At 42.0% G+C, this 26159-nt stretch overlaps 1 protein-coding gene across 6 annotated transcripts in view; it reads left to right on the top strand.

Annotated features, from left to right (window-relative positions):
- Positions 1-13703, top strand: part of PKNOX1 (PBX/knotted 1 homeobox 1) — a 46995-nt gene extending 33292 nt beyond the window's left edge. For all 6 annotated transcript variants that reach the window (XM_074814445.1, XM_074814444.1, XM_074814446.1 and 3 more), the window contains 6 exons: positions 256-355; positions 1424-1521; positions 3847-3975; positions 4980-5056; positions 6678-6850; positions 7836-13703. In XM_074814445.1, coding sequence (XP_074670546.1) covers positions 256-355; positions 1424-1521; positions 3847-3975; positions 4980-5056; positions 6678-6850; positions 7836-8044 — 786 coding nt within the window. In that variant the 3' untranslated portion in view covers positions 8045-13703. The remainder of the gene's footprint in view (positions 1-255; positions 356-1423; positions 1522-3846; positions 3976-4979; positions 5057-6677; positions 6851-7835) is intronic.
- Positions 13704-26159: the final 12456 nt, after the last annotated feature.

A 26159-nucleotide genomic window follows, 5' to 3' on the forward strand; every position in this document is an offset into this window, starting at 1 on the left:
TTTCTCAAGATAGTTTTACATCTTTTCTAACAGTTGCTTTCATGAGGGTTTTCAAAGGTAATGGTTGGTGATAATGAGAAAGTTAATGTAGGTAATGATGAACCTCTACTGAAGTCTCTTTCTCTTTGAAGTTAATCCTGTGATTAAACTCCAAATGTATTTTTAGAGCCAAAATTACAGAAGTATGCTTTATCTCCTTAAAAAAATTTTAAGAAAAAAAAAAAAGGCAAGCAACTAATTGTTTTATTTTTCTAGCAAATTCCAAGTGCCATTGCAGGCACACTCAGTCCCCAAGGGATTATGGTGCCAGCATCAGCATTGCAGCAGGGAAATGTAACTATGGCAACAGTAGCAGGTATGACACCGTAAAGAAAAACCGGCACTTTGCTCTTAATTTTGGTTTGTTTTATAGTTGTTACAAAAAATACACAAATAGTTTTTAAAATGTGTTTCAACTTTAATACTTGAAAAGTTGTTATAATACAGTCGAGTGCCTTACTGGTTTCTGAATGTTCATTTAATTTATATGTGTACCAAGTATGCATATGTGAGTGGAGGTTACATATATAATAATGAGATCTTTCTGTGCAACACTACTTTCATTAAAAGACATTTCAGAGACTGGGGTGTTTTACTCTTTCTTTTTTTTTTTTTTTACTTCCCCCCCCCCCCCCCCCCTTCAAAAAAAAGAATTCTGTTTGACAAAGCATTGCATTACCTAAAATATTGCACTTGTTAGCTGTCTCATGCTTAATGGAGTTTGGAACCACACCTGCAAGTCTGTGAAATCTTTGATATCCAAGTTGTTCTATTATTGTATTCATTTGAACTGAAATGTTTTATCTTGCTTCTGAGCAAGGTTTTAAAACAAACAAACAGAAAAAAAACTTTGACTACAAATGCAACCAAGCAATGCAGTTTGCTCCCACAGCATATACTTGCAGAGAGGTTATCCCGAGACACAGTATGTGCTTTGTGGCCTTGGTCCCAGGACCCCCTTGTCCATTCACCAAGATTTTGTCATCTTAGTTGACCCAAAAGTCTAGGTGTCACCCAGCTGACTGCCCTAATCACTTGACGCACAGAGGTGTGGTTTTGGTGTTGTGACCCTTGTTGGCTGAAGAGTTAGCTCAATTAAAACGGTGAACTATTTTATAGTGTGATAGTATAGATTTCCTTTGAAAATAGATTTAGAATGCCTAAAATACAGGGAAACATAATCAAATTTCTTACAGATTTTTGTGGATGGGAAAAATTTTACTGTAGCATAGAGCACATCTTGCATGCTTACCAGAAAAGAATAGTTGATGTGTTATCAAAATTGTTGTATTGTCTGCAGCGTTGATGTGTTTGTGTGTTTAAAGAGAATAATATTTGAAGGTCTTTTACTTACCTATAATCTTTGTTGCTGTTTTGTTTTAAGGGGGAACAGTGTATCAGCCAGTCACTGTGGTCACTCCACAAGGTCAAGTGGTGACACAAGCACTGTCACCTGGGACTATTCGGATCCAGAACTCTCAGGTTTGTTTCCTGGGCTTCACAGAATAGTATTCTGGGTTGAAATAAATCTTACTGGTTTTAAGAGTTTTGGTTTAAATTTGACACACTGTCAGAATGAGCTCTGTGTACACATACATAGTAACTAACGTAAAATTAACGCAAGCACTGCTGTAGGAGTTACAAGTTGTATAACCTGGCATAAGGTCCCAGACAGATCTCCCTTGCTGTGACAGGTCATCGTAGTTCCTACCTGTTAAATATCTTGTTTTGCTGATGGGAGAAAAGTGTAGGTACATGGATTTAAAAAAACAAACAAACAAAAAATCACCCCCAAATACAACAAACAAAAAAACCACCCACCAAACCAAAACCCACTCTGAATGAAATAGATACTTTTTCAATTAATACAACTTTTCTAATTGTTGAACTAGGTTTATGGTTGGATAGATTACTATATTGCATTATGGTGCCACACTGCTGTTGTCAGAACTTTGACTTTTTGTCATGATGGCAACCACTAGTACTGTGAAACTGTATGTGTTTCAGAATTTATGTGTGTTGAGAAGCATTTTGCCATAAAACCTTTAAAATACTCAGTTGAGACTATGGGAGATCCTCACATTGGGCTCATATACCCTAAAAGATAAGGGCCAGCACTCTTTTTTTGGGGGAGACTCTTAAGAATTGAATCTGGAGAGCTCAAAGAAACAACTGAGGAAAAGGAAACATGAAAACTAGACCATCTTCAGTTACAGAAAACCTTGCTAGCTTTCTCTTGGAGCAGGAATCTGGAGTCAATTAAAAAGGTGAATGAGGAGCTACCATCATCACAGCATAAAATCTGTTGGTAATCACTGACTCACCATCTTGTCTTCTTCTTCTGACCTTCCAACCAAAAAAGTATGCTTAGAGTATCCTTATCTTCTTATTGGCAGTAGAATGTATGTACTTGCCGGTATTCTTCCCTAGAATGTATGCCATTCTCTCCTCAGATGCCTTTCAGAAAGAAATGTTTAGGATTACTCTCTTAGACTTAAGTGGTTTTGAAGGAAAATGCTTTTTATACCTCTGATGAAAAAAGTGCTGGGTGGAAAATAATGCCTATAAACAAAAAAAGGACTTGACCTTCCATTATATATCTGTGGCTACTCTTCATGTTTTTTGGAATCTCCAAACTCACTTATGCGTAGGCTTGGACCTGTATTCCTTGTCATCCGTAGGAAATGCTTCTTCAAATTCTTCTTTTTTCAGTGTTTCAGAATGCTGTGGAGGTGCTATTGAAAGTTTATTATAAAGCCTCCATATACAAGCAGATTATTTAGAATGCAAAACATTTTGGAAATAAAAGTATGCTCCAAAGATATATTTGTTGTAATTTGATAACTTAAACCTCATTTTAAAACTTGTTTCATACAGGACATAGGCATAATGACCGGCTTGAAGAAATTGCTCCATATTGTCTGAAAAACCTGATTTAGAATTATTTCAGTTATAATTATCTGAAATATAATCTCATATGAAGTTTATATGCTGTTTCTTCTTATCTCTGCTTAAGCATTTAAGAACGTATTCCCTAATGTTCAGATAACCGATGTGCAAATTATTTGATGTATCCATAGGAAGTGAAAAAGAAAGCAAAAGTAAGAAAGAAATACAAACCTTTAGGAAAATAGTAAGTGTGTTATAAGGTGAATTAAGGGTTCTACCATGTATATCTTCTTGCTCTTTGAGAATTTAAATGCATTAATTTAGCAGGACCTTTATCATCTTTGTTTGCAACTCTAGCCTCTAGCATAATAATTAGTTTTACTTTAAGTCCTTCGTTTAAGTCTTAAATCCAGTACTGTTTTAGTGTTTTCATAGTTGCTTATGTTTGCACACAGTAAGTATATTCAGCATTGTATTTTTCAAGTGCTCTTCACATGTGCAAATGACTACGTAGAGTGACAAGGCAATCAGATCCCCAGGGTAGTGTAGATTAGTACAGAGGATCATTAACGTAGGTGGATTTTATTCTAAATTACAGTAAATCAGCATTTGACTGTTGTCACAGGATCACGTACACAGCCTGATAGCAGCTGTAATTCTTAAAACAGAAGTTACATGAAATGTGAAAACTGTAGAAATCTGATACAACATTTATTCTGGATAAAGATATTTGGAATGCTATTGTAGGAGAGCTGCTATTGTAAGTCTTCCCTAGAAAATAAAGTAGCTTTTTATAAGCAGCATGCCTCAAGCCTAATTTCTTTTCATTCCTTCTATAAATGAGTTATTCATACATTGATACAGAATACTGCTATTACTGTGTTAACTGCCTTATTTCTTCTAAAATTATATGTGCAGCTTCAGTTGCAATTAAACCAAGATCTTGGCATCTTGCATCAAGATGATGGCTCATCAAAAAATAAAAGAGGAGTTCTTCCCAAGCACGCTACAAATGTGATGAGATCTTGGCTTTTTCAGCACATAGGGGTAAGTACTGAACATGGCCAGGAGTCACAGGTTTTTATGTAACTCTTTTATGTGGTCTCTTATGATTTTACTTCATAAAGAAGGTGAATTTATTCTGTTGTCATTTGTGTAATCTCAGTTCAGTTTTCCCTGAAGTCATTTGGAGTAGTTCCACAGTTGAACGTTGGTTGACTTTCTTATTATTTTAATAAGTAAGTTACATTTGTACATCATGATCTCAAAAGGGATCTTTCTTCATTGTGTTGAGGACTTAACGTTCTCTCCACCCTGGTTCATGGCACAAGGGAAAGTAGTTCCATCTGTGGTTTTGATTGGGGTTTTTTTTGTAGAGGAGAATTTCAAATTTTCTGGCTTTATCTCCTTTTCCAACAATCCTTCTAATGCATACCAAGTGTGTTACTGTCTACTTGTACTTTCAGCAGAATGTCTTTCTTTTGCATAAATACTTATCCTGAAAGGATAAATGGGTCTCAAGTTATATCACAATGTTTAGTTGATTGATATTCTGTCTTTTACAACTATTTTACAACAGACAAATGATACAGAGAAACTGCGTGTACGCTTCTTACGTTACGTACGCTCTATTCATCCATTTAGTTCAGAATAGCTTTATTTAACTAGAAAATGTGTGTCAGTACTCTCATATGACATTGCCTTTAGACAGCATAACTAATCAGATCTTGTCACATGCTGTGTTGCCCAGGGATCATGCTGTTTAATAAAGACTGTCAGCCATGAGAAGCTTTTTCTTCTGAATTACACATCAGCTGTTTAATGGTATCATATACACTTTTAGGGATAAAATCAGTTTCATGTAGTAAAGCACTCTTTGTTAAATGATTTTTATCTATAAAAGTTTGTGAGGTTTCTAAAGTTTGTTTTTTAATGAGTCAGATGGTCTTAATCTAGCAGCTTTAATCAGTTGTAATAAAGGAGTCCTTATTTTTGATGAGGAGATGAAACAAGCTTATGCCTTTTTTGTTTGCTTTTTTTGTCTTGTTTAGCATCCATATCCAACAGAGGATGAAAAGAAACAGATTGCAGCACAAACAAATCTGACACTACTCCAGGTTAACAATTGGTAAGAGCAAAAACTCTTACTTAATATCTGTCACTGTCTCCACATGCTTACAACATAGAGAAATAGTTAAGGGTATAACCTGGACATCTGGAGTTGAGTTTCCTGGTTTACCTGTGTTACAAAATACATATAAAAATACAAGAATTATGCACTGATACACAAGCATGTTATTTTTATGGTAAAGAATAATAATACTTGTGCCCTTTAAATTATATAAGGACTCCAGAAACTTTGCAACATTAAGGAATTACATTCTGTTCTATTACTGAAAAAGATGGAAGTACTCTTATGTCTCTTCTGCAAATAAAGAAATTGAGGTTTAAAGGCGTTTAGTGACCTGAAGGTCTGAAAAGTGTTCTCTGGTAATCATGGTTGCAAATGTTAAGAAGTTATGTCAACAGATATGCAGTCTGCTTTCCTATCAGAGGGTGGTATCCTTTGAGCAATAATGTCCAAATGGAGAGTGTCAGTACCTCAACTACTCTAGTTCATGGTTTCAACATGTTTTAGCATGTCTTATCTTCACTAGAGGTTTAAGATAATACACCTGCCCCTGCAGAAGAAGGAGCGAGGGTGCTGACATGCATCCTATTCTGCTTGTGGTGTTCATTCCTAAAACTATTGCAGCTAAGTCCAACAGGGATCTTCCTCAGATTTCAAAGATGACGCTGGCTGCATGACTGCAGAGGGGCTCTGGTAGGGAAATACTCAAGATAGTGGCAGTACACTGGTTCCAAAAGTGGAACAGTGTAACTATGCCTGTGTGACATGGTAGTAACGGAGCTCTGTGGTACTGGGATCTGACTAATGTCTCTGCAAAGCATTGCATTACACCATGTGGACCTGCCAGCTGCACCCTACTTCCTTCCATTGCAGGTAAAGATGGGTCCTGGATGTGTTTTGTCAGATTTAGCAAGGGATGCTATCCTCAGTCACAGCTCCTTGCCACACCTGGCTACGTTGACATTGATTCAGTTAACTGCTGGTAGCTAAGTGAGATGTGATTTAAGTATCATCTTCTTGTTCACTAGCAGAAAAGGGAAGGGCAGCAATTAGCATGCAAAATAAACAAGTGAAAATCAAGGAACAAAAAGGAATTGGGAAAGATCTGAAAAATGTGTTTGCTATTGTCTCTTGGATCAGGAACCAGACCTTGTAAAGCCTATAAAATAAGTAATACAGGAGTTTAAGGAAGTAAATGAAACCAGACCAAACAAACTAGGTTAGGCAGGGGCTAGATTTTAGGTGAACCCTAATGAGAGGAGTATCGGCTTTCTGAGCTGTGCTGTCAGCAAGTTTTCTGGTGCTTAGTTCTTAATAAGATCTTGAAATGTACATCTGTCATGCTGTCTGGAGAATTTCCCCTTCTGAGGTGGGGGGGGAAGATGCTGCTAGCAGCAAAATGATAGAAGTACTTTCCTAGCTAGTTTGCCAAAATCAAAGGATGCCAGTATTCTAGAAGCAGTTTTACATGTTAAAAGGAGTGTCAAGCCAAGCTGGTAGGGAGAAGATTTTATATTCTTAATTGTTTTTTTTTCCTGCTGCATACTTTCAGAATCTGAGGGAGAGAGAATTTACAGCCAACTCGTCATAAGTACTTCTTGCCTTTGATTGTGTTTAGGTTTATCAATGCTAGAAGGCGAATTCTTCAGCCGATGCTGGATTCCAGTTGTTCTGAAACTCCAAAAACAAAGAAGAAAACAGCTCAGAACCGACCAGTTCAGAGGTTCTGGCCTGACTCCATTGCCTCAGGAGTTGCTCAGCAGCAGTCTAACGAGCTCACGATGTCAGATGGTAAGGAGAACTGGCTAAACCACAGATAATAAAGTTAATTCCTCTGTAACAGGGAAATGAAGGGTTTGATGCCTTTGGGGGGAGGGGAGCTTCTTGATATTTCAGTATAAATGTGTTTTTAATCTGGAAAAGCAACAGAAATGTGTCAATTTTTCTCTCTTCAAAACCATTCTGTGTTTTGGGGGGTATTTTATTGGAATTCATGTTGAGAGACTGTTGCTTTTGTTTCAGAAGTTCTGAACCGACAGAACAAAGGTTAGATGTGCCAACTAAGTTTTCTCAGTATGTGTACACATGTCAGCAGCATTCTGTTTGATTAGCAGTATTGGACTGCAATTTCAGTTTTGTGAGTCCTCTTCCTGTTCGTGTTCCTTTCACTATTGCTGGAGGGACTGAGCCTCTGCAATTCTATATAAGCCTCATGTGTTTCAAGTTGAACACTGAGAAGCAGAGAAATGTAATAGAGCCTCCAAGGACTTAGACTGAAGTAACTTTCTTAGCATCAGATCAAACAAATAGACTTAATTTCAGAAAGATAAGTAACTGCTTTAATCTCAGGACCATCCTTTCTGTCCTGCTGCCTGCTGCTTTTTTGCTTTCCATTTTGTAGCAACTTTTCCCTCAGCCTCCACTGGATCTGACAACAGCTTTATCCATTTAAGCCACCTTGGATCTCTGTGAACACTCCCATTTTTCTGCAATGAATTAAGCTGGAATACTTTGCAGAAATGGGTTTGTGATGCCTTCACTGGAGAATTGCTGTAATGGGTGTCCATAACACAGCTAAGTTTAAAATTCCTGGACAACTTAATTCTGGCATTTTCTGATATTTAAGTGTTTGACAACCTATATAGCTTTTATTTTCATTTAGTTCCTTAGGTTTTCTTCCTGTTGATTAGAAACAAACTCTGTTATATATAAATATGTGTTACTTGAGATTAGAAACCAAGAAGGGTGCTAAAGTATTACAATTATGCTTCTCCAGGTGCTGTTGTAACAATTACAGCTCCAGTCAACATGAATGTAGACAGTCTCCAGTCTTTGTCATCCGATGGTGCTACTTTGGCTGTTCAGCAAGTTATGATGGCAGGGCAAAGTGAGGATGAGTCTGTAGACAGCGGTGAAGATGATGGAGATCTCTCAACAACAAATATCAGTGGGCTGGTCTTGGATAACAGTGATTCTCTGCAGTAGGAAGCAAGAGAGTGTGACAAAATGTTTAGGAAAAAGAATGGACTGACTGACTGTTTTTATAGTTTGCACAGCAAACATTTTACACAAGTTTTATTTCTAATATGTTTTATATGTAGATATAGAAGGGTGCACTTTTTTGTATTTCATAGTAAGCTTAAAGAGTGTTTTTGCAGGTGCAGCAACTTCTTTCAAATGTGTTGTTCTTTCATTTCTTTTCCTTTTTCTTACTTCAGAAAATTATATCTAGTAATATAAAGAACCACATAAGCACCCCTTTGTTCTATGAATTGGAAGTGCTGCAATTTCTAAAAAGTTACGCAGTTTCAATTAGTGCTGTTATTTAACACAGCTCTTGATGGGCAGGTGATGTAAATTTAAAGCATGTTGACACTAGTGTGTGGAACTTGATCGTTAAGTTAGATGCATATATTTGAAAGATGCTTCTGCACCTTAAAAACTGCTAGTCTGAGGTGGACAGCAACACACATAAAAAGAAAATGTTGATGTGTGATTCAGTAGCGAATGTATGGCAATTTAAATAAGTTTAGTTTCTCTCATAGTCCGTGAGCCTGTTTATCATTTGCTATAAAAACTCCTATTTTTACCTTGCCGGGGTTATTGGATAAAAAATATTTTTATAAATTCACTAGGAATTGGGATGACGACTGTATTAAGCAGGAGGGGAAAAAAAAAAAAAAAATTTCCAGAGGGGAAAAATAAATGTTTAGTATTCCTATTTGGAAGGTCTGAAAACTGACCAAATTTAATAAACAAGCCTACACTAGCATTCTATGGTTCTCAGCTATCCCACAGTGATATACTATATTTGATAATAGCATAAGAAGGGCCCACTGTTCGATGGGATTTTGATATTGTCAAACATTGATTTATATTATGTGTAAACTAATATTCAAATTACATTAACTCTGTATCTAGACTTGTATCTGAAGATATTTGCTAAATGACTATTCAGGTAAGTAAATTCAAATACCCACAACTTTTCCAGTTATTAGAGAAGCTTAACAGTTTATAGTTTATACAACTGAATCTGAAAAATGAAAAGTTGCCTACTATACAGTCATGAATTCTGCTATCACTCTGCTATTTTATTGCATTTGAAATATTTTCCCCTAATGCAAAAAGAAATATATCTTACGGATTTATATAAAATTTATTCAAATCTGAAGGTCACTACCAGAATATACAGCAGGCTTTATTAGAGTAGAAAATCTTTGTGTGTCATTTAAAAACTAAAAGCTAGTGATGAAAAGGCATTTTTTTTGTGCTAACAGTTCATTTCTTTTTTTCCCAAAGTTTGGAGTCTGTGTCTGTCTATCCATGAACACTTACTTTTGGAACTTTGTAGTTCCCGTTGTTAAGTACAAATAACAGACTCCAAGAGTCTCATGGTATGATCAACATCCTCTTTCCCCCCTGTCCATTTGTCACAGTGTTGGATGAGATCAAAGCCAGAACTTCCTTCTTATTTAGACCAAATCTAGTTGCATTTCTAACATGACAGGGAAGAAGACGTTAGCTTTTAGACTCTTCAGACATTGTATTTGAACAAAGACCTTTGACAGATGCAAATATTTAATTGAATACTTAATTTCTGCTTTACAAAACACTCAGGCATGAGCTTAGGTCCCATTGATTTCAGCAGGATTAACGCATGTACTTTTTGGCATACTCAGACGGTTGGAAGTTGGTCTCTAAAGATTGTCTTCCAAGGCAAGTGTAAGTTGGTATGGTCAGTAGCACTGGCATACGTACATGGAGAATAATACTAGTTTTCAATGACTAGTAGCTATTTTGAAAAATTGGCATTGGCTTTTACTCAACACAGGTGATGCTTCTGCTATGGCTTTTGCTTATTCCTGGCTGCAGATCTTGCTTCTTAGTTCAAATGCTGTAATGATCTACTCCAGCTGGAGTGGTAATTTCTGATGAATTTGTTTTCTTCTAACTTCTCTGCTTTGCCACTAACATGCCATGTTTGTTAAAAAGCATAGTAAATGAATAATGAAAGATTTAATTCGGAAGGCTTTGATATAGCATAACTATGTCAAAGGCTATTGTCAAATCCAGTTTGACCCCAAAACATTTAAAAAGACAGCTATCATGTACAGATTATGCTCCTTTGGAAACATTCAACGTACTGCTGCTGCAAAGGATACCTGAGATGACTAGAACTGAGAAACAGATTCTGTATTTTTCTTTTTAGTTGTTTTTGATTTAACTCCGTAAGTGCTTCACCACCCCCACAGTTTCCATTATATAGTGGGTTATACTTGTTGGTTTGTTTGGAGTTTTTATTCAGTTACTCTTGTTCATATTTAATAGCTCATTAATCTTTGTATTTCTAGCACATAGACAGATGAATAGTCTACTTTTTCAGTGTGTGCAGGCCTATGGACAAATACGTGCTTTTCCAAATCAACCTATGTTGGAGGAACAGGCCATTTCTCACTATCTCCTTTCCCTCCCTGACCAGTTGATGCTGCCTCAGTTCTACCAGCAGAGCTTTCCCTAGCCTGCTTCAAGGTAGTCTAGAAAGCAGCCAAGCTGACAGAACTGTTGGGTTAGCAAGTAGCCAGCAGTGAAGGGAAGGGTAAACCAAAACGGGCAAAACTTCTGTGGTTTGGAGATAATGTGGCAATGGGCATTTGCCCACACTTCAAAACTATGAGAACTGAGATCTTAAAAAAAGAGTATTAAAAGGTATTAAAATAATTTAATATCTACACAGCTGGCTGGAAGAGAGTTCAGGAATATGTGGTTTATGTGCCACTTGGAACTCAACTGGAAACAACTAGGCATCAGAGTTTGCAAACTTACGGAAGTTTATTTTACAGAAAGAAACTCTTACCTGGTTAGCTTTTTTTATTCCCCCTACCTTACATGCAGCAGAAGTTTTATTCTTCTGAAACATTTGCAACATTGTCTTCAGCTGGTTTATCAATACCTAGAAAGTGAAGTTGACAAAATTTACTGTGAAAGGGGGGGAATATGGAATAGTTTTACTGTCGGATTAGAAACCGAAAAACATAGGGATGTGAATTCCTAAAACTGTAAAGGCTTTACCGATGCAATCAAAGGTATTGCTTAACATAGGGAACTCAAACCTTGTCTTTTATTCTGTAGTGGGTATGAACTGCACAGAAACACTTGTTCTTTTCACGATTTAAAAAAGAAAAAAAAAAAAAAAGTAGTGTCCTTAGTGTTTTGATGTGTAAGAAAGATTGCTGGTTTAAGCAAAGCATCACTATTCAGGAAAGGTACATGTTCACATTAGTTAAAAAGTCTTTACAGGGAAACTAACTTTAAACCCATGTATAATTCCCCCCCCCCCCTTAAAGTCCTATTCATATGCAATAGAACTAATTTGTTTTTAAAATCAATGTAATTCTTCTGCAATTATGATTATTGAAACTTCTAATATTTTTTCAAGATAATCTTGGTCATTAATCCAAAACAGGGGTTTCAATCCAATTTTTCCAAGATTTCTGTAACAGGCAAGGCAATTTCCTGTTCTTTAACTTTGGAAACACTGCATTTTAGGAAATTAATTCCAAATCGATTAGGATGTATTTGTATTTTTAAATGACTGTTCCAAAGAAATAATCATGTTGGAAAGCATTTAGAATTGACAGGCATGGCTCTGGCTCTGCAGAGAGTTCCTCAATCTGGATATTGGGTCAAAGTGGAGTCCTGCTGACCTCAGGGAAGCTCTGTAAGGCTGCGTGTCGGGCTGCACTTACCTGCAAGAGAATCAGTTCCTTGTTCTGGTCCCTGATCACTAGTGGGAACCTTTGTAGAACTCTCCAACTTTGTTGCCTGCATAGCTAGGTTTTCTATCAGTGGAAACCAGGGTGTGGATGAAGGGCTTAGAAGAGCAGCAATTCATGTTGACCTGGTGTGCACCACATACCGTTTTGATGTTCAAAATATGGCCAGAAAGCAGACCTACACTGCAGAATTAGGAGTTCCCGGTTCCTGTGCTTTAAAAGTAGCTTCAGGTTTATGGATATTCTAGTGGAGTAGGGCCACAAAGACTTAATGCATGAATAATATATCTATTTGTTTCTGGTAGAATTAAAAGGCAGTTAAGCTTCCTGACTTTATGAACTTGACAGCCCAAAGGATGAAACAAAGCCTTTTCAAAGGGTGATAGTTTCATAAAACCGTTAGACTTGTAGCACTTAAACAAAACGCCAAAACACCCTGGTATTTTGAAAAATTGGAACACATGCATTTAATTGTAACTATGTTGATTTAAGATTTATTTTCTGAAGCTGAGTCATCTTGGGAGAAAAAAATGAGTAAGTATTTGTCTATGCAAGACACAGGTGTCAAAAATGTGTGAATTACCCATTTTTAGGTGCTGTATTGTTATTGTCTTTCTGACTTCTGTTACTTTGATCAGTCTTTTAAACTTTTCAGCCTTATATTCAGCTTAGTTTTTAGAGCTGAATAGGCAAAATGTAATTTTGGAATCCTGTTGGAAATGTAAGTAACCATTCCCTCATGAAAATCTCGCATGTTAAACAATTAAGTGAAATGTTTTGGTTTCCTAATAATAAATTCAAACTCTCACCACCTCCTAAAAACAGAGCATATCCATGAAAATGCACGTTTAATTGTAGTGTGCAAATGATCAAATCATCAGCCCTGTGCTGAATACACTTTGATTTTTACTGTTCAGTGTAGCTGAATAGTAAAGCAGGTTTGTTTTGCCAAACTCAAACTCATTGTGAATCCCTCCCCCCATCCGCCTTTGGCTTGCTAAGCTCCTTCAAATAGGTTTTGGGTTGTTTAATTTTTAAGTCCTAAAGCAACTTGATCATCCAGTGTAAAGTGTAGTGAAATTGGCACTAATGTGCTTTTAAGTGATTGCCCAAATCATGTTATTTGTTCATTCTTGTCACCTGGAAATATAAAATCTGTTCCTTTTCTGTGACTTAGTTCTTTAGGACCTGCTGAGTGATCGCAGCTGGTCTTGCCAGAGAAAAGCAAGGTGTGAGAAAGCAATGAAATGCCTTACCAACCTTGTAGACTACTATAAAGATACTGACTTCACGTGAATAGAATCCGGTGTTTTCAGGTTATGTCACCCATAAATCTTTCTGTGAGTTAGCAACACTTGGTCTACACAATCGACAATCTTTAAAATGTGAACCCTGTAACTTTTTTTTTTCCTTGGTTGTTAAGGGATTTTGCAGCAACTTATCTATCAAGGGATAAAATTAAAAATCAGAATATGCTTCATGGATGATTTATTTTTACACTACTGTTCTCTGTGAACTGAAAAAGCACATTTTTAAAGCAAAGCATTCACATTTCTTTAACAGTATTGTTTGGCTGAAAGACAAATGTTTTCAAGAAATCTTGAGCACACTTTCAAAAAGCTTAACCAGTTCCTGGCCAGGGACAATCCTCAGCCTTTTCATTTGTTTGGGTTTTCCTGTTTATGCAAATGAAGAAAAATGTTTTCTAATTCTTACCAGTATGGGGATTTTTATTATGCTTTTGTAATGCAGGAGCAGCTTCAATGAAAGAATTAGCAGGTAAATATTCCATAATATGTGTGACTTGGGTTTTTTTTGTTGTTGTTTCAAAATTGTTAATTAAAATGGCATGGACATCAAACTTTCAATAATGGTTCCAAGCATATATAGTGACAACTCATTTGAAAAGACTTCCCCTTGTGCAAGTCCCATGTGTTAACTTGCTTGGGCAGATAGATTGTAATTCTAAATTTCTAAAATCACCGTGTTCCACTAGATCAGAAATCTTCAGGAAATGAGCAGACTTTTTATTGCAAGATAGTGATTCTTCTCTAGCAAGAAACTCAAACTTCTTTCATCCAGTGTGTATGAGCCTTATTCAGCAAAGATGAAGACAGACATGGGTGCTCTGAAGATAAGATGTACTTCTGCTTAGCACTGAAGCATTATTTATTCCTACTCTTGCTTCCCCAGCATCTGGCATGGTGTCATCCAAGTGTGATCCCCGAACAGTGCAGCCCTGAGCCCAGTACCTCTGGCTGAAGCGGTTGTATATGACTGTACTGGCTAGGGCTGGTACAGCCTCGTGATGCCGTGCCAAATTTTTACAGCTTTTTACCTGAGAATATGTCTCCGAGGATTTTGAATGATATTTTGTTTTTAAAGGGTTAATCTGTGATTAACTGAATAGTATGTGTTCTGAGTAGTATGTCTTCTAGACACAGGAGTATTTAACCATAAAGTCAGATTGGTTTGGGTTGGAAGGGACCTTAAAGATCATCTAGTCCCAACCCCCCTGCCATGGGCAGGGACACCTTCCACTAGACCAGGTTGCTCAAAGCCCCGTCCAACCTGGCCTTGAACACTGCCAGGGAGGGGGCAGCCACAGCTTCTCTGGGCAACCTGTGCCAGTGTCTCACCACCCTCACAATAAAGAATTTCTTCCTTATATCCGACCTAAATCTTCCCTCTTTCAGTTTAAAACCATTTCCCCTCGTCCTATCACTACATGGCCTTGTAAAAAGAGCACTCGATCATTTCTTTGACATTAAATGAGCGCCTGAGAATAATTCCTGGTGATATCGTTGGAAGTAGTTTTAACTCCACTGCTCCGAGGGAGCAATTTTTTCCTTAATCTGAAGAGAGTAAAATAACAACCAAAAAAACCCCCCAACCTGTAAAACAGATTATTTCACCTAAATTATGTCCAATATAGTGTATTCCTAGTCTGTTGGTCTCAAATTTCCCTGAAAGATGAATCACCTTCTTCAAGAAGGCATTACAGCAACCAGAAGCATAGTCATAAGTAACTGATGAGCCTGTTTGCTTTTGTGGAGCACCTGTTTACAAAACAGTAATCCTTTAGTATGCAGTTTAGGGCTGTTTAAATACCCCTCTTTGTAGAAAACCAGAGCAATATGGGAAAATAAACATGCACAGTGGAAAATGAGGATTCTGCAAAAAGTAACAGATAAGGCGGGGGGACACGCTAGGTAACTGTATTATTTATTCAAAATCCATACTTAAATTCATGCAAGTTCAGAGTGTGCAAGGTATGCAGGATTAAACCTGAGCTGTGTTTAAAAAACAGAATGACAAACCACCATTTAGATACGCTACTAATACCTGAAAGCAATGTGACCTTCACAGGTCAGATTTGGTTTGTCTTCCTGATGTAACTAAGACTTGCTCTAGAGCTTATGAAGTAATCGGGGAAAACCTATGGATATTTATCTTCTCTGTTGGTCTTTGGATTTTTGTGTCACTACTAGCACAAATCAGAATATTAGGCCCTTGGACTACTCCTGACCAGCCCACTTTTTGTTGAGCGCTGAATCCTAAATATAAACTGATGCATATACTAAATGTGAGTGTGGTAATAAAACTTAATTTAGAGACGTTTTTGTTAAGATCCAAGCATTTTTAAACTTAAATTTTTAGTAGTCATGAAAAATATGCAGATCATATGTAAGAAACTAGTGACTGATTTACATGCCATTTTTGCTCTGCTCCCCCACCCCCGCAACCTTTCACTATGAGCTGCAAACTGCAGAGACTCTCCTTAATGTCTTAACATTCATCAAATTATGTTTACTACGCATTTCTGTGTAGCACAGTTTATAACTTTATTTGGTCTTTAAGATTTAGACCACTTTCAGCAGCGGCTAGCACACAGAAAATACAAGGGGACTTAGATGTGCAATTACATAAGCAAAATCAATTACTGCACAGGTACTGTTTTTTTGAAGATACTTAGGAGTATCTGTGGTTCCATGGTTGAGATTCAAATTAAGGCCAGGAAGGGGGGGGTGAGAATATTTCTGTTACTGGTGTCTCACTGTATTTTTATATTGGAACAAGAGGGTGATTTTTTTTTCTTTTTTTTAATACACAAAAGGACTATTTTGCACAGCTGATTCTGATTAACTTTCTTAACTCAGTACTATAGCTGGATTGAAACCTGAAAGCTTCTGAAAACTTTAAGAAGCATCATCAAATGAAACTCAGAATTGAAAAACTCCAGAGATTTTGTGGAACTGGGATGGTATTTGTTAGAGAATACCTGTGCTGCCTTTTCATCTTTTCAGATGCTGGGGGGAACAGTACTCCTGACTCACTTCTAAACGCAGTGACACTTTAAGCAGCTACAGAAATAATCATTTTCCTCTAAGATCCTCCATTCTGCTTTCAAGCAACTCTTTTTGTATTCCTATTCTTTCTCTTTCCTCCCCCCTTCCTTTCTTTGAAAGCTGGCAACAATTAATCCTTGATTATATACCCTAGACTTTTTCTGTGTCTCTTGAGCTTTTGAACCATGAATAGTGTTGAATAATGACTCCACAAATCACTCCAAGATTCAAAGCCAGCTTTGCTGGAAAAAGCCCAACAACTTTACAGAACTGAGTTGTGGATGCTGCTATTTATGAATGCAGTATTGAAGTGGTAACTAAAAATAACCTGTCCTTAGCATAGATGCACAATGTTAAAGCTAAATCACTTTAGGCATAAAACAATTTGTACATTATTTTCCCAAACAAATGTGTGTCATTTTTGTCATGTACGTGCTTTTTAATAATGTTTGTGTTTGCTCCAGTAAAAGGTCTTAGGCATAGGAATGCATATTTTAATACTGTGCATCACAAAACATGCACATCTTAGAGAAACATGAAAAACCCCTCCCTATTAAAGCATGCAAATCCTTAATTTAAAGAAATTACACTTAAAGAGTCAGAAAAATCTAGTTTTGTTTTAAATTTCAGAAGCAAAATATATACTGCATCAAGTGTGTGTATATTGAGTTTGCCCTGAACCTCCTGACTGGTAAATCTTATGCAGCCCCTTGCTTGCTGTTATGTAATTTTGACTAAGATAACCCAAGTGTCAGCTCCTCTGCTCTTCCCAGAAGACATCTGTTTTAAATGCCAGATCTACATTTTTGGTCCCTCCCTGCCCACCGACATGAAGGAAAGGCTGTTATTTGTAACGCAGAGAACATCTAACAATTGGGACTTATCTTAATACCATGCAATATTGTTTGCAGTTTCTTCTAAAATACCTCCATGATTTTTTCACTGTGATATTGAACAAAGGGATATAGGAAGGAGTCACGCTTAAAAAAGTCCTCTTCAGCTCAATGTCCCGGTGTGGGTCAACTTTTACTTCATACTGTTTGTCTTTTTATGTTGACCCAATCACATGTGCCTGTGTGAATTTAGTTTTCATCTGTGTGCTGTGTGTTGGGTAGTACGTTGCATCACTGGCATGCTGGCAGGCATGTCAGGACAACTGTATGCACTTAAAATTTCCTATAAGGAACAGATCCAAAAGGCAGTGAACAAATTCAAAAGGTAGTGTCAAATGTTACCTCTTTTCCTGCCCCCAAATTTTAAAGTATTCTATAGGGATGTAATCAGTTCCATTACCAACACTGATGGGTACAGTTTAGTTAAATTAGGGGATCCTCTAAGAAACCTCTGTCACATTTTCATCCTGATCAGGAATCATAAGCACAGAACCTGCCACAGGATCAGGATTTCTGATAATTTAAGACATAACACCTAGACAAAATGACAGGCAGCCATCCCCCTGCACAGGCTTTGCAGACACAGGCTGGGGGAGTGGAGCAGCAGGGATGCTAAAGCTGTTTGGTGAACCACCCAGAAGGAATTCACTTCTGGCAGGGTGTCAGGAAAGGTAGAAGGACTTGGACAAACACTTTAACTTCTTGGCACTGGGTATAGTGCCAAAAGGACACCTCCTAATGGGCCTTCACTCATGAATATTTTACCCTAATATTTTACAGCCTCACAAGGCAGGGATGGAGAGGGCATGTTAGAAGGACTGATGCCTAAAACATGGTTCTGTTTAAATTAATGATTAAATCATTAATACACTGAAGAAAGGCTATGTTAGTTCCACAATAACTAAGCAGCAGTAATGATCTTTTACAAAGTTACGGGACACCAAAGAACACAAACACCCCCACCAGACTTGATTGCACTATATGTAAAAGTTCTTTTTAGGAGTTGCAAATTCCGGCTTTTGACTCAATTTTCAGGGCTAGTTTAGGGAGGCACCAGAGTTTGTATGCTGCTTTGCACTTAAGAAACACGTATGGCTCCTTACCTGCAAACACGTGCCTAGCTGTGATGCAAAACTACAGCGACCATGTGAATGGGTAGCCATAAAAATACGGCGATGTCCATGGGGAAAATCTGAGCTGGAAAGATATAAATAACCATACCAGCAATACTGTGTCCAAAGTGCAGACACACATGGGTGATTAATACTGAGAATCCAGCACAGCACCCATTTAAATAAAGCATGCCAAAACCCAAGACGTTTAAACATAAGTGAATAAATTCTGACAACTGAATGGTGTAATCTCTGAATTTTTTCTTTTCTCCCTGTGCTGGTGCAGCTGTTTATGGAAAAAGTAAATCACGTGGCTACTTATTTCAATGTCATGAAATGTAGACAGAGATCCTGTGAGACTTCCAGCCAGAGGCTGGAGGTGCATGCTGTCCTCAAATATATCCATGATGGTGGCAGAGCAAGGAAACTGTTCACCACCTCCAACGGGCAGCTTGCAAAGGAGCCGTTTGGGACCTTTTGCACAGATGTTTGATGAATAACTCCTCACTGTTCCTGTGCTGTATAAAGAGCATTCACACACAACCAATATTATTCAGGGATTGCCATCTGTCAGTCATTCTCTCTCATTCAAAGGTTATCAGTCACAAAACGGGGGGGGGGGGGGGGGGGGAAGCGTTGTGGCAGATAAGATGTGTGACAAAGAATAAACATCGTCTGCCGACCACCGCCCTCCCCAGGCGACACGGAGTCTACCCAAGTCACTTGTGGCTCCCTCCAAACAATCACTACACTTGCAAAACTGATCACAATGCTTGCACACTGATTTCCTTAAATGCTTGGCAAACACGAACGAGAGGTAACCCCATAGGCTAAAATACTCACACCTTGCAAGCATATACAGGATGTGAATGCATTCAGCCGTTTGCAAATACCTGCACAGCATGTAATTAAAAACCTCAGTAATAGGAGGAATTTCTTTGCACTGCTGGCTTCAACAGCAGCACGGGATGTCTGGTGTCTGGTCCGTAAGGTGACAGTGAGCTTTAACCTTATTAAAAACAAAGAGGTTTTTTCAACCAGATGTAGAAGAGCAGAGGGGTATGGGACACCGAGTAAAACCCCCTTCACCGTGACAGAAACACATCCTCTGGGAACAGGGCAGTGACGGCGTGAGGCCAGGGGCTCAGCCTGTGCTGGAGCTGGGCAGGGTCAGCCTCCGACAGCCCCAGTCGACAGGGACCCTTGTTTAGTCTTGAAAAGCAAATTCACCTGCTTCCTCCAATCTTTCTCCAACCCTTCACCTGATTCTTATGCGCTTGCTGTTTTTCTGCAGTTGAACGGCATCCGACAGAGCAGTAGAGAGGCATAGGAAAAGAAACCAGGGGGCACGTTTAATGTTTCCAGGTATACCCGGGGCCAAGGTGACTGGAGAGAGGCTGGCCTGGCTTGAGGCTTGCCTCGTCTAAGTAACACCAACTAATGGCATGAGGAAAGTGTATGTGTGCTTATCAGTAAAGTTTTCAAAAGTATATTGGTAAAATTGATTTTATTCAGCGCCTTGAAGGAACATAATTAACACTTGTTAATGTCTCAGCCTGATGAAGCTATGTTTTTTATTACAATCTCCCTGTACCTTAATATATGTGTATATATCTATATATGTCAAAGCATTCAGAAGATGCAGTCCTGCCATATCCTATGTCTGCAGCAGTGGTAAGGGAAGAGCAAGAGTGAGGAGGAGACAGTCACTGACACTCAATGTGGGGTGTTCCTGCTGAACTGGGACACAGCAGGGACTGACAACACGGTCACTGATTCATCAGGGTGGCTGTGAAGGATCGACCCTTGACTGCCAACATCCTCACGGGAGTCTTCAAGGTTTTGTTATGGAGGATGGAGGCACGAGAGGGGTGTGTCTCCTCCTAAGAACACAGTCATGTACTAACCCACCTACTCCTCCCACCACAAAAAAAAGTCTGGAGAGGGGGATGTCAGCCAATCTTCTGATTTTGGTCCCACCACTTTGAACTTGGTGGAATTACAGGAAGTGAAAACCTGGCTCCTGGGAGGTAGTTTATCCAGCAAGCTATATCAACAGACTATATAAACAAAAACACGTACAAAAAGCCCCATCATCTTACAAATAAATAAATAACTGCATTGTTTCAGTTACATGCTAGCAGCAATCTAACCTCTCATAGCCCACTGTCATGGAACAAACCTTACAACAAAGAAAGCTCACCCACTATAGATGCTTTGCCCTGGCATATAAATGACATACAATGGGGCATCTCTTCAGCGCTCTGTGGCATGGCCATATTTGCCAAGTCTTCTAGGACAGTTTAAAGCATTTAACGCTTTTCAGCAAGGATGCCCCACGGTGCAGAAAGCCTTCTGCTGCCAGAGAGGCTCCCCTGTCCCCCTGCCCTCAAGCTGGCGGAGAGAAGAGGTTCACTCCTTGCTCTCGCCACTGCTGCACTGCAGCCGGCCCCCCTGGGGGGGGCAGGTGCAAATCCGGTCACCGCGGGTGGTGATGGTGCCAGCGGGCACCGCCATCTCCTCCTCGTCGTAGCAGACGCAGCGGGGGCAGCCATCAGCCACGGGGCTGCCCACGGCCTGGCAGGTGGGGGGCAGGCGGGGGCACAGCGGGGCACAGGTGATGTCCCCACCGAGGTGGCAGGTGCACAGCTTGCGGGCAAAGTCGATGTAGAAGGAGCGGCCAGCAGGGACGTGACCACTGGCAAAGCCTTGCATCTCACAGTCGCTCTCCAGGTAGGGGGGGCAGGCGCATGGTGGGGGACAGGGCGGACAGCAGCCCCCCGCAGCCATGGTCGGCCCCTCCACGTCCCTCTCGGAGCATGGGGTGCAGGTGCTGGGGTCGCACGTGGGTTTCGGGGCAGCGCTGCAGAGCAGGAGGCAGGTGAGCGACAGGCGAAGGGTGCCGGCGAGAGCCATGCTTCTGGGGAGAGAAAGGGGGAGATAGGTGCAGGCATCATGGTAGGCATGGGCACACCACATGCCCAAGGTTTGGACCCCCCCGAGGTTTAAAATGAGCGGGATGCAGCCACCTCTCCCCAACGTGCCCATTAGCTCTAGTTTTGGTCATCTGCAGCTTGCTGGGCCCCGGGTGGTTTGCTCTAAAACAAAAAGTCTTGTGCCCGAATGCTCATCCTGGCTGGCTGCAGCATGGGCACTGGGTTAGCAAAGTCCATGTTGCAGCACACACTGAGCTTTGGCACGGTTGCTCCAGCCAGCAAATGGCACTTGTTCACCCCTATATCGATGCTAATAATTTACATTTTAATGACTAATTGTTCCTGAGAGGCATTCAGGCATGAACACATGAAGGGCTCAGAGAAGCACTGTCTGCTTTGGTGTCTCATCCCATGGCTCCTATGGCAGTCAGAGCCCTGCATCTCCCCGGACAAGGTCTGGGTGTCAGCTTGAGCCCCTCATGCTGTGCTACCCACCACCTGGCAGCTCGCTGCTTGCCTTTTCCAGCCACTTCACTCCCTCACGGGAAGCCAAGGGGGTCACCTCATCCTTGTTTCAACTTGCGAAGCCTTTGCTATTTCCAAATTGCATAACTATAAAAATAAAACTTGAAAGCATGAACTGCATCCGCCTTCAATTTGAAAAAAAGAATGACTTTAAAACTTTCCTGTTTTAAAAGCAAACTTTTGTTTGTTCAAGTTACTGGTAACTGCTTCATCCTTGCTCTAACCTACTGTTCCGGCCCCTCATTTCATTCACACATTTTAATCTACCAGTTACTTTACCATTGCTCCCAGTGGACTGATCGCTGTGCCAAGCAGCACAGACCCACTCCCCACAGAACGGCTGCCGCTCGGCAAGGATCTCCCTTCCGCAGCCCCATGCCGAGAGCCCCCTCCCGACTGCCCCAAGCTTCAGCCACCTGGTTCCTCTGGGCTTCACACACAGGCAGAGCAGGGCACCGCCGTCAGACACCATTAAGTCAAAGGTTTTGCACACCCCAACCTCTGCCCAGCCCCGACAGCCCCATTCACCACCGAAACCTCTGACCCCACCTAGCAATGAAATCAGACTTCTGCAACAGAGCCAATTTCCAGCAAAACCACAACATGGAGTTTGTCACTGGGCAGCTGCAGCGGGAACGGCTTGTGCCAGGCCACTTTTCCTAGTGAAATGTTCATCCTCCCTCTTAGTTCTGAAAAACCAGGCTGTGGGCTGGCTGAGGCGCTCACCCCTGCTCCACGCCAGGTCCCCGTGGATCCCGGCCATGGGGCCATGCCACGCGGTGCTGGTTACCTGCAGGGTGGACGGCCAGGTGGGACAGGTGCTGGGGTTCAGTGTGGGACCCCGAGTGGTGTCTCTTGTCTTCATCCTGCAGCCCGCCCGGGGCCCTCTATTTATGTGCTGTAGGTGGTGGCTCCACCATGGAACACTGGTGGGGGGAGTCCTCGGTAGGCGGGGAAGCCTCGGTAACACAAAAGGTGGCTGGGCAGGGCCAGCAAGATGCTTATCTTGCTGGTGGTGTTGGTTTAGTTTGACCGACTGCTGACTAATCTGGCATCTCCCAGCTGTCTGCAGGTCTGTCATCTCTCCCCACGCCCCTCTTTTCAGACTTCAGCCAGGGTTTCTGAAGCGTCAGCATCCCCCTGGGCTTGGACACCAGTGTCCAGAGGGAAAGCAAAATGATTTAAAAGCTCTAGCAAGGCAGCACAGGTGGAGGGCAGCCAGCTCTGGGGTGATGTACCCCACAGTCTCCTCAGGAGCCGGAGGTGGGTGTGGACCTTCTCGGGACACACGTTTTATTCTTGTCTCCATGCAGCTTCCCAGGGCAGGGCAGCCCTCCCATGCAGCACAGCTGACATACACCATTTAAAGTGCTTTAGGCCCTGCCTGGCTGTTTTCCTCTGGATTAAGCTGCAGGGAGCCAAGGCCATGTATCTCAGCAGAGGAGGTATGCATGAGTTTCACATATGGGCATAACGTGTGTTCCCTGACCAGTGCGGGCAGCCTGAGCTCCCCCGGGGGCCATTTGCTCCCTGGTGTGAAAATGTCTTAGCCTGAGGTACTAATAAGTTTTCTGGAAATGTGTCCCCCAACTTTGCAAGAGCAGTGGGATGAAAAGCAGAGACATCTTGCAGCACACGGGACTGTGGAGAGCAGCAAGAGTTTCGGAAGCACCGCACCCCCATGCACACACACGCGCACCCCTTGAAGCAGGAGGTGTTGGGAAAGAGCGTGGGCTGGTGCTGCAGGACCGGGGTCCATCTCTTGCACCGCAGCTGGGTGCCATGCTCAGGGCAGTGGGATGGGATGCTGCCTGGGCCTCGCCCTCCTCCCACCACCCTCTCACGGCTCCTTAAGACTGAAAATCCCCATTCCTCTGGTAGGTGCATGGGACCCCTGCACCCCGCAGAGCCCGAGAGCACTGAGCTGCACTGAGTTGGGGGGCTGCCTTTCATTGGATATGTAAAATACTGATAGAGCCTCAGTGGTGAGGGAAGGGAAACAAACTCGCAAGACCAGTTATCTGGAAGGGGTTGTCACTGTCAGAGGGCAGCCCTGGGGACGCGGGGAGAAGGGAAGGTGGGTGGTGGGTGAAACACTGCTAGGTCCCGCTGCTGCCACCAACCTGTGCACGGGCATGTGTTCACAGGTCCTGCAGGGAGTTCTGCAGACAAGGCAAATGAAACCTCCTCCCCTGCTTCCTGAGGCCTTTTCCACCCCAGAGACACACGGGCAGGATAGCACCAGCCAGTCCCTCTCACCACCCAGGGTGCCAGTGGGGCAGTACTCTGCCCTCGGCATGTGCTGTGGGGCACGTTTGCATCCTCAGGGTCACAGCCTGTGGCAAACTAGAGCAGATGCAACACAGACACCCCTGGACAGGGCAATGCCACTGTCAGATGTGCCTGCTGAGGGCAGGGGGCTAGGGGCCCTGGGAACCCCTCGATGAGGCTGGCTCCAGCCCAAGTGGAGCAATCCCAGAATGTCTGGAGCTTGCACCCAACTTTATTAGTTCCCACATTCATAATTAACAAACAGAAGCCTCTGTAAATATTTGTGGTTAATATTCAGCAGTTACTTCACCCTCTGCTGAAGTGCAGCTGCCTGCCCCATCGCCTGCCTGCAGCTGGTGGCCACCGCCCCGCAGTGCTGTGGCTGCTGCTGCTGGGAGCACTGGGTTTGGGCTGAGCCATAGCGGCCATGTGGACTGAGAGGAGCTTCAGGGCAGCAGAAGTCTGGGCAGCCATTACGTGCTGTTAGCCCATCATCTGATTGGTTTTTTTATCAGGTTGGGCACTGCTAGAGCAAAAGGAGGGCTGCCTTAAGCTCTTGTTTGCACACACACGCAGCAGCAGCCTGGAGCTCTCTCATTCCTGCTCCAAAGCTCTTGGGTGTGACCCCCTGGGAAAGACCTGCCCAGCATGCAGGATCTGATTTCCATGTGCACGTAGAGGGGCTCTCTCTGGGGCAAGGTGGCAGCGGTCTCCAGGCACAAATAGGTCATCCCTTTGAAGGTGCCCATGTCTCTGGAGCAGCCCAAGGAGCTGTCTCACGCCTGACCTTAAAACTCATGAGCTGCCTTTGAGACAAGAGCCGTCCCATTGGGGTACTCCCATCGGAGGTGGGGGATCTGGGGGTTGGAGGTGAGGGGAGGGTCCCAACTCCCAGTGAAGAGGAGCTCCCTGCAAAGAGACCCTGGCTGTTGGGTGGAGGCAAATCTCTGCTCCTCTTGCAGGCAGGTCTGTTGCACAGGAGGACATACTGCAGTTACAGGCATCAGGAAGGGTCTGGCATGTCCCAGGCTTCAAAGTGGTCCAGACTCAGTTCTGGGCTTCATGAAGTTATGGGGCACTTTAAGACTTTATCATTTGGACTAATATCCTTCAGTTTGCAACAGAGTTGCTAAAATAAATACAATACAATGAGGTTGAGATAATCAGTTTTTACTTTTTCTGGACAAATATGGTTATTGCTCTAGCAAAAACTTGCAGATCTGATCTAGCTTGTGTCACTCAGGAAACAAAAGACAGTGGAGACACTCTTCCTAAATATAAATACTTAAGCACTCTATAATTTAATAAAAATCTCGTATAAACTAGATTAGATTGAAAGTACGGACTAGCCCACTTAGCAGCAAGCCAAAATCAAAACTGGTTCTTGTCCCCTTGGAGCAGCTCCCAAGACTTATAGAAAGATTGCAAAGCTCTTAGTATCTTTTGAGATCAAGTCCCCCAAACTGGGTTTCAATGGCAATTCAGTTTGGTCCCACAGCCCTCCTTTCACATTTGCTTTCATTTATGTTCTTTTCAGCCATGGCAAATGGCTCTTCAGACCTTCATTATCAGTTCCTGGAACATAATACTCTGACAGCAAAATTAAGATCAACCTCTCCTTCCCCTCTACCCCTCCATAACGAACTCTCAGGATATTCATGAGATGATTGTTACAGGACACAGGGATGAAGCCATATCCCCTCTCTCAGTTACTGTATCTTGAGAAGGAGTCTTCACATCTTGAAGGGGTCTGGTTCACTGCCCCCTCCCACAGCACCGTGGGCGAGACCCTGGTGCCACCAGCTCCCCCAGAGGTGAGGAAGGTGCCTTCCAAAGGCCAGCTGCCGCTACAGGAGTGATCGTTCCCCACCTGCCCAGCACCTCATCCCCCCTGCCCATCACAGCCCTCGCCTGTCCCTTCCCGTCCCTCCTGTCCATGCCTGCCCAGCTCCCCCCCTTTCGCATGCCAGGGTGCCATGTCCCATGTCCCACCTGCTCCCGTCCTCATTGCTCCTCCAGGGCTCTGCCTCTCCCACTCGCACCTGGGGAGGGGAGGAAGCAGCTGCCTCCTTGGCCCCCAGACAGAGCAGGCGGTGAGAAGAAAGCTCTCTGGGGGAGTGCCTGAAGGTGGAGAGGAGCAGGAGCAGCCATGACATGGCTTGCCCCCAGCCCTCAAGAAAGCTGGAGCTTCTCATGGTAGAGACAGGCTCCAGCACTGATGGGACCAGGACAGCTCGCGGC

This window comes from Strix aluco, chromosome 2 (genome assembly GCF_031877795.1).
Source record: "Strix aluco isolate bStrAlu1 chromosome 2, bStrAlu1.hap1, whole genome shotgun sequence".
NCBI lineage: Eukaryota > Metazoa > Chordata > Aves > Strigiformes > Strigidae > Strix > Strix aluco.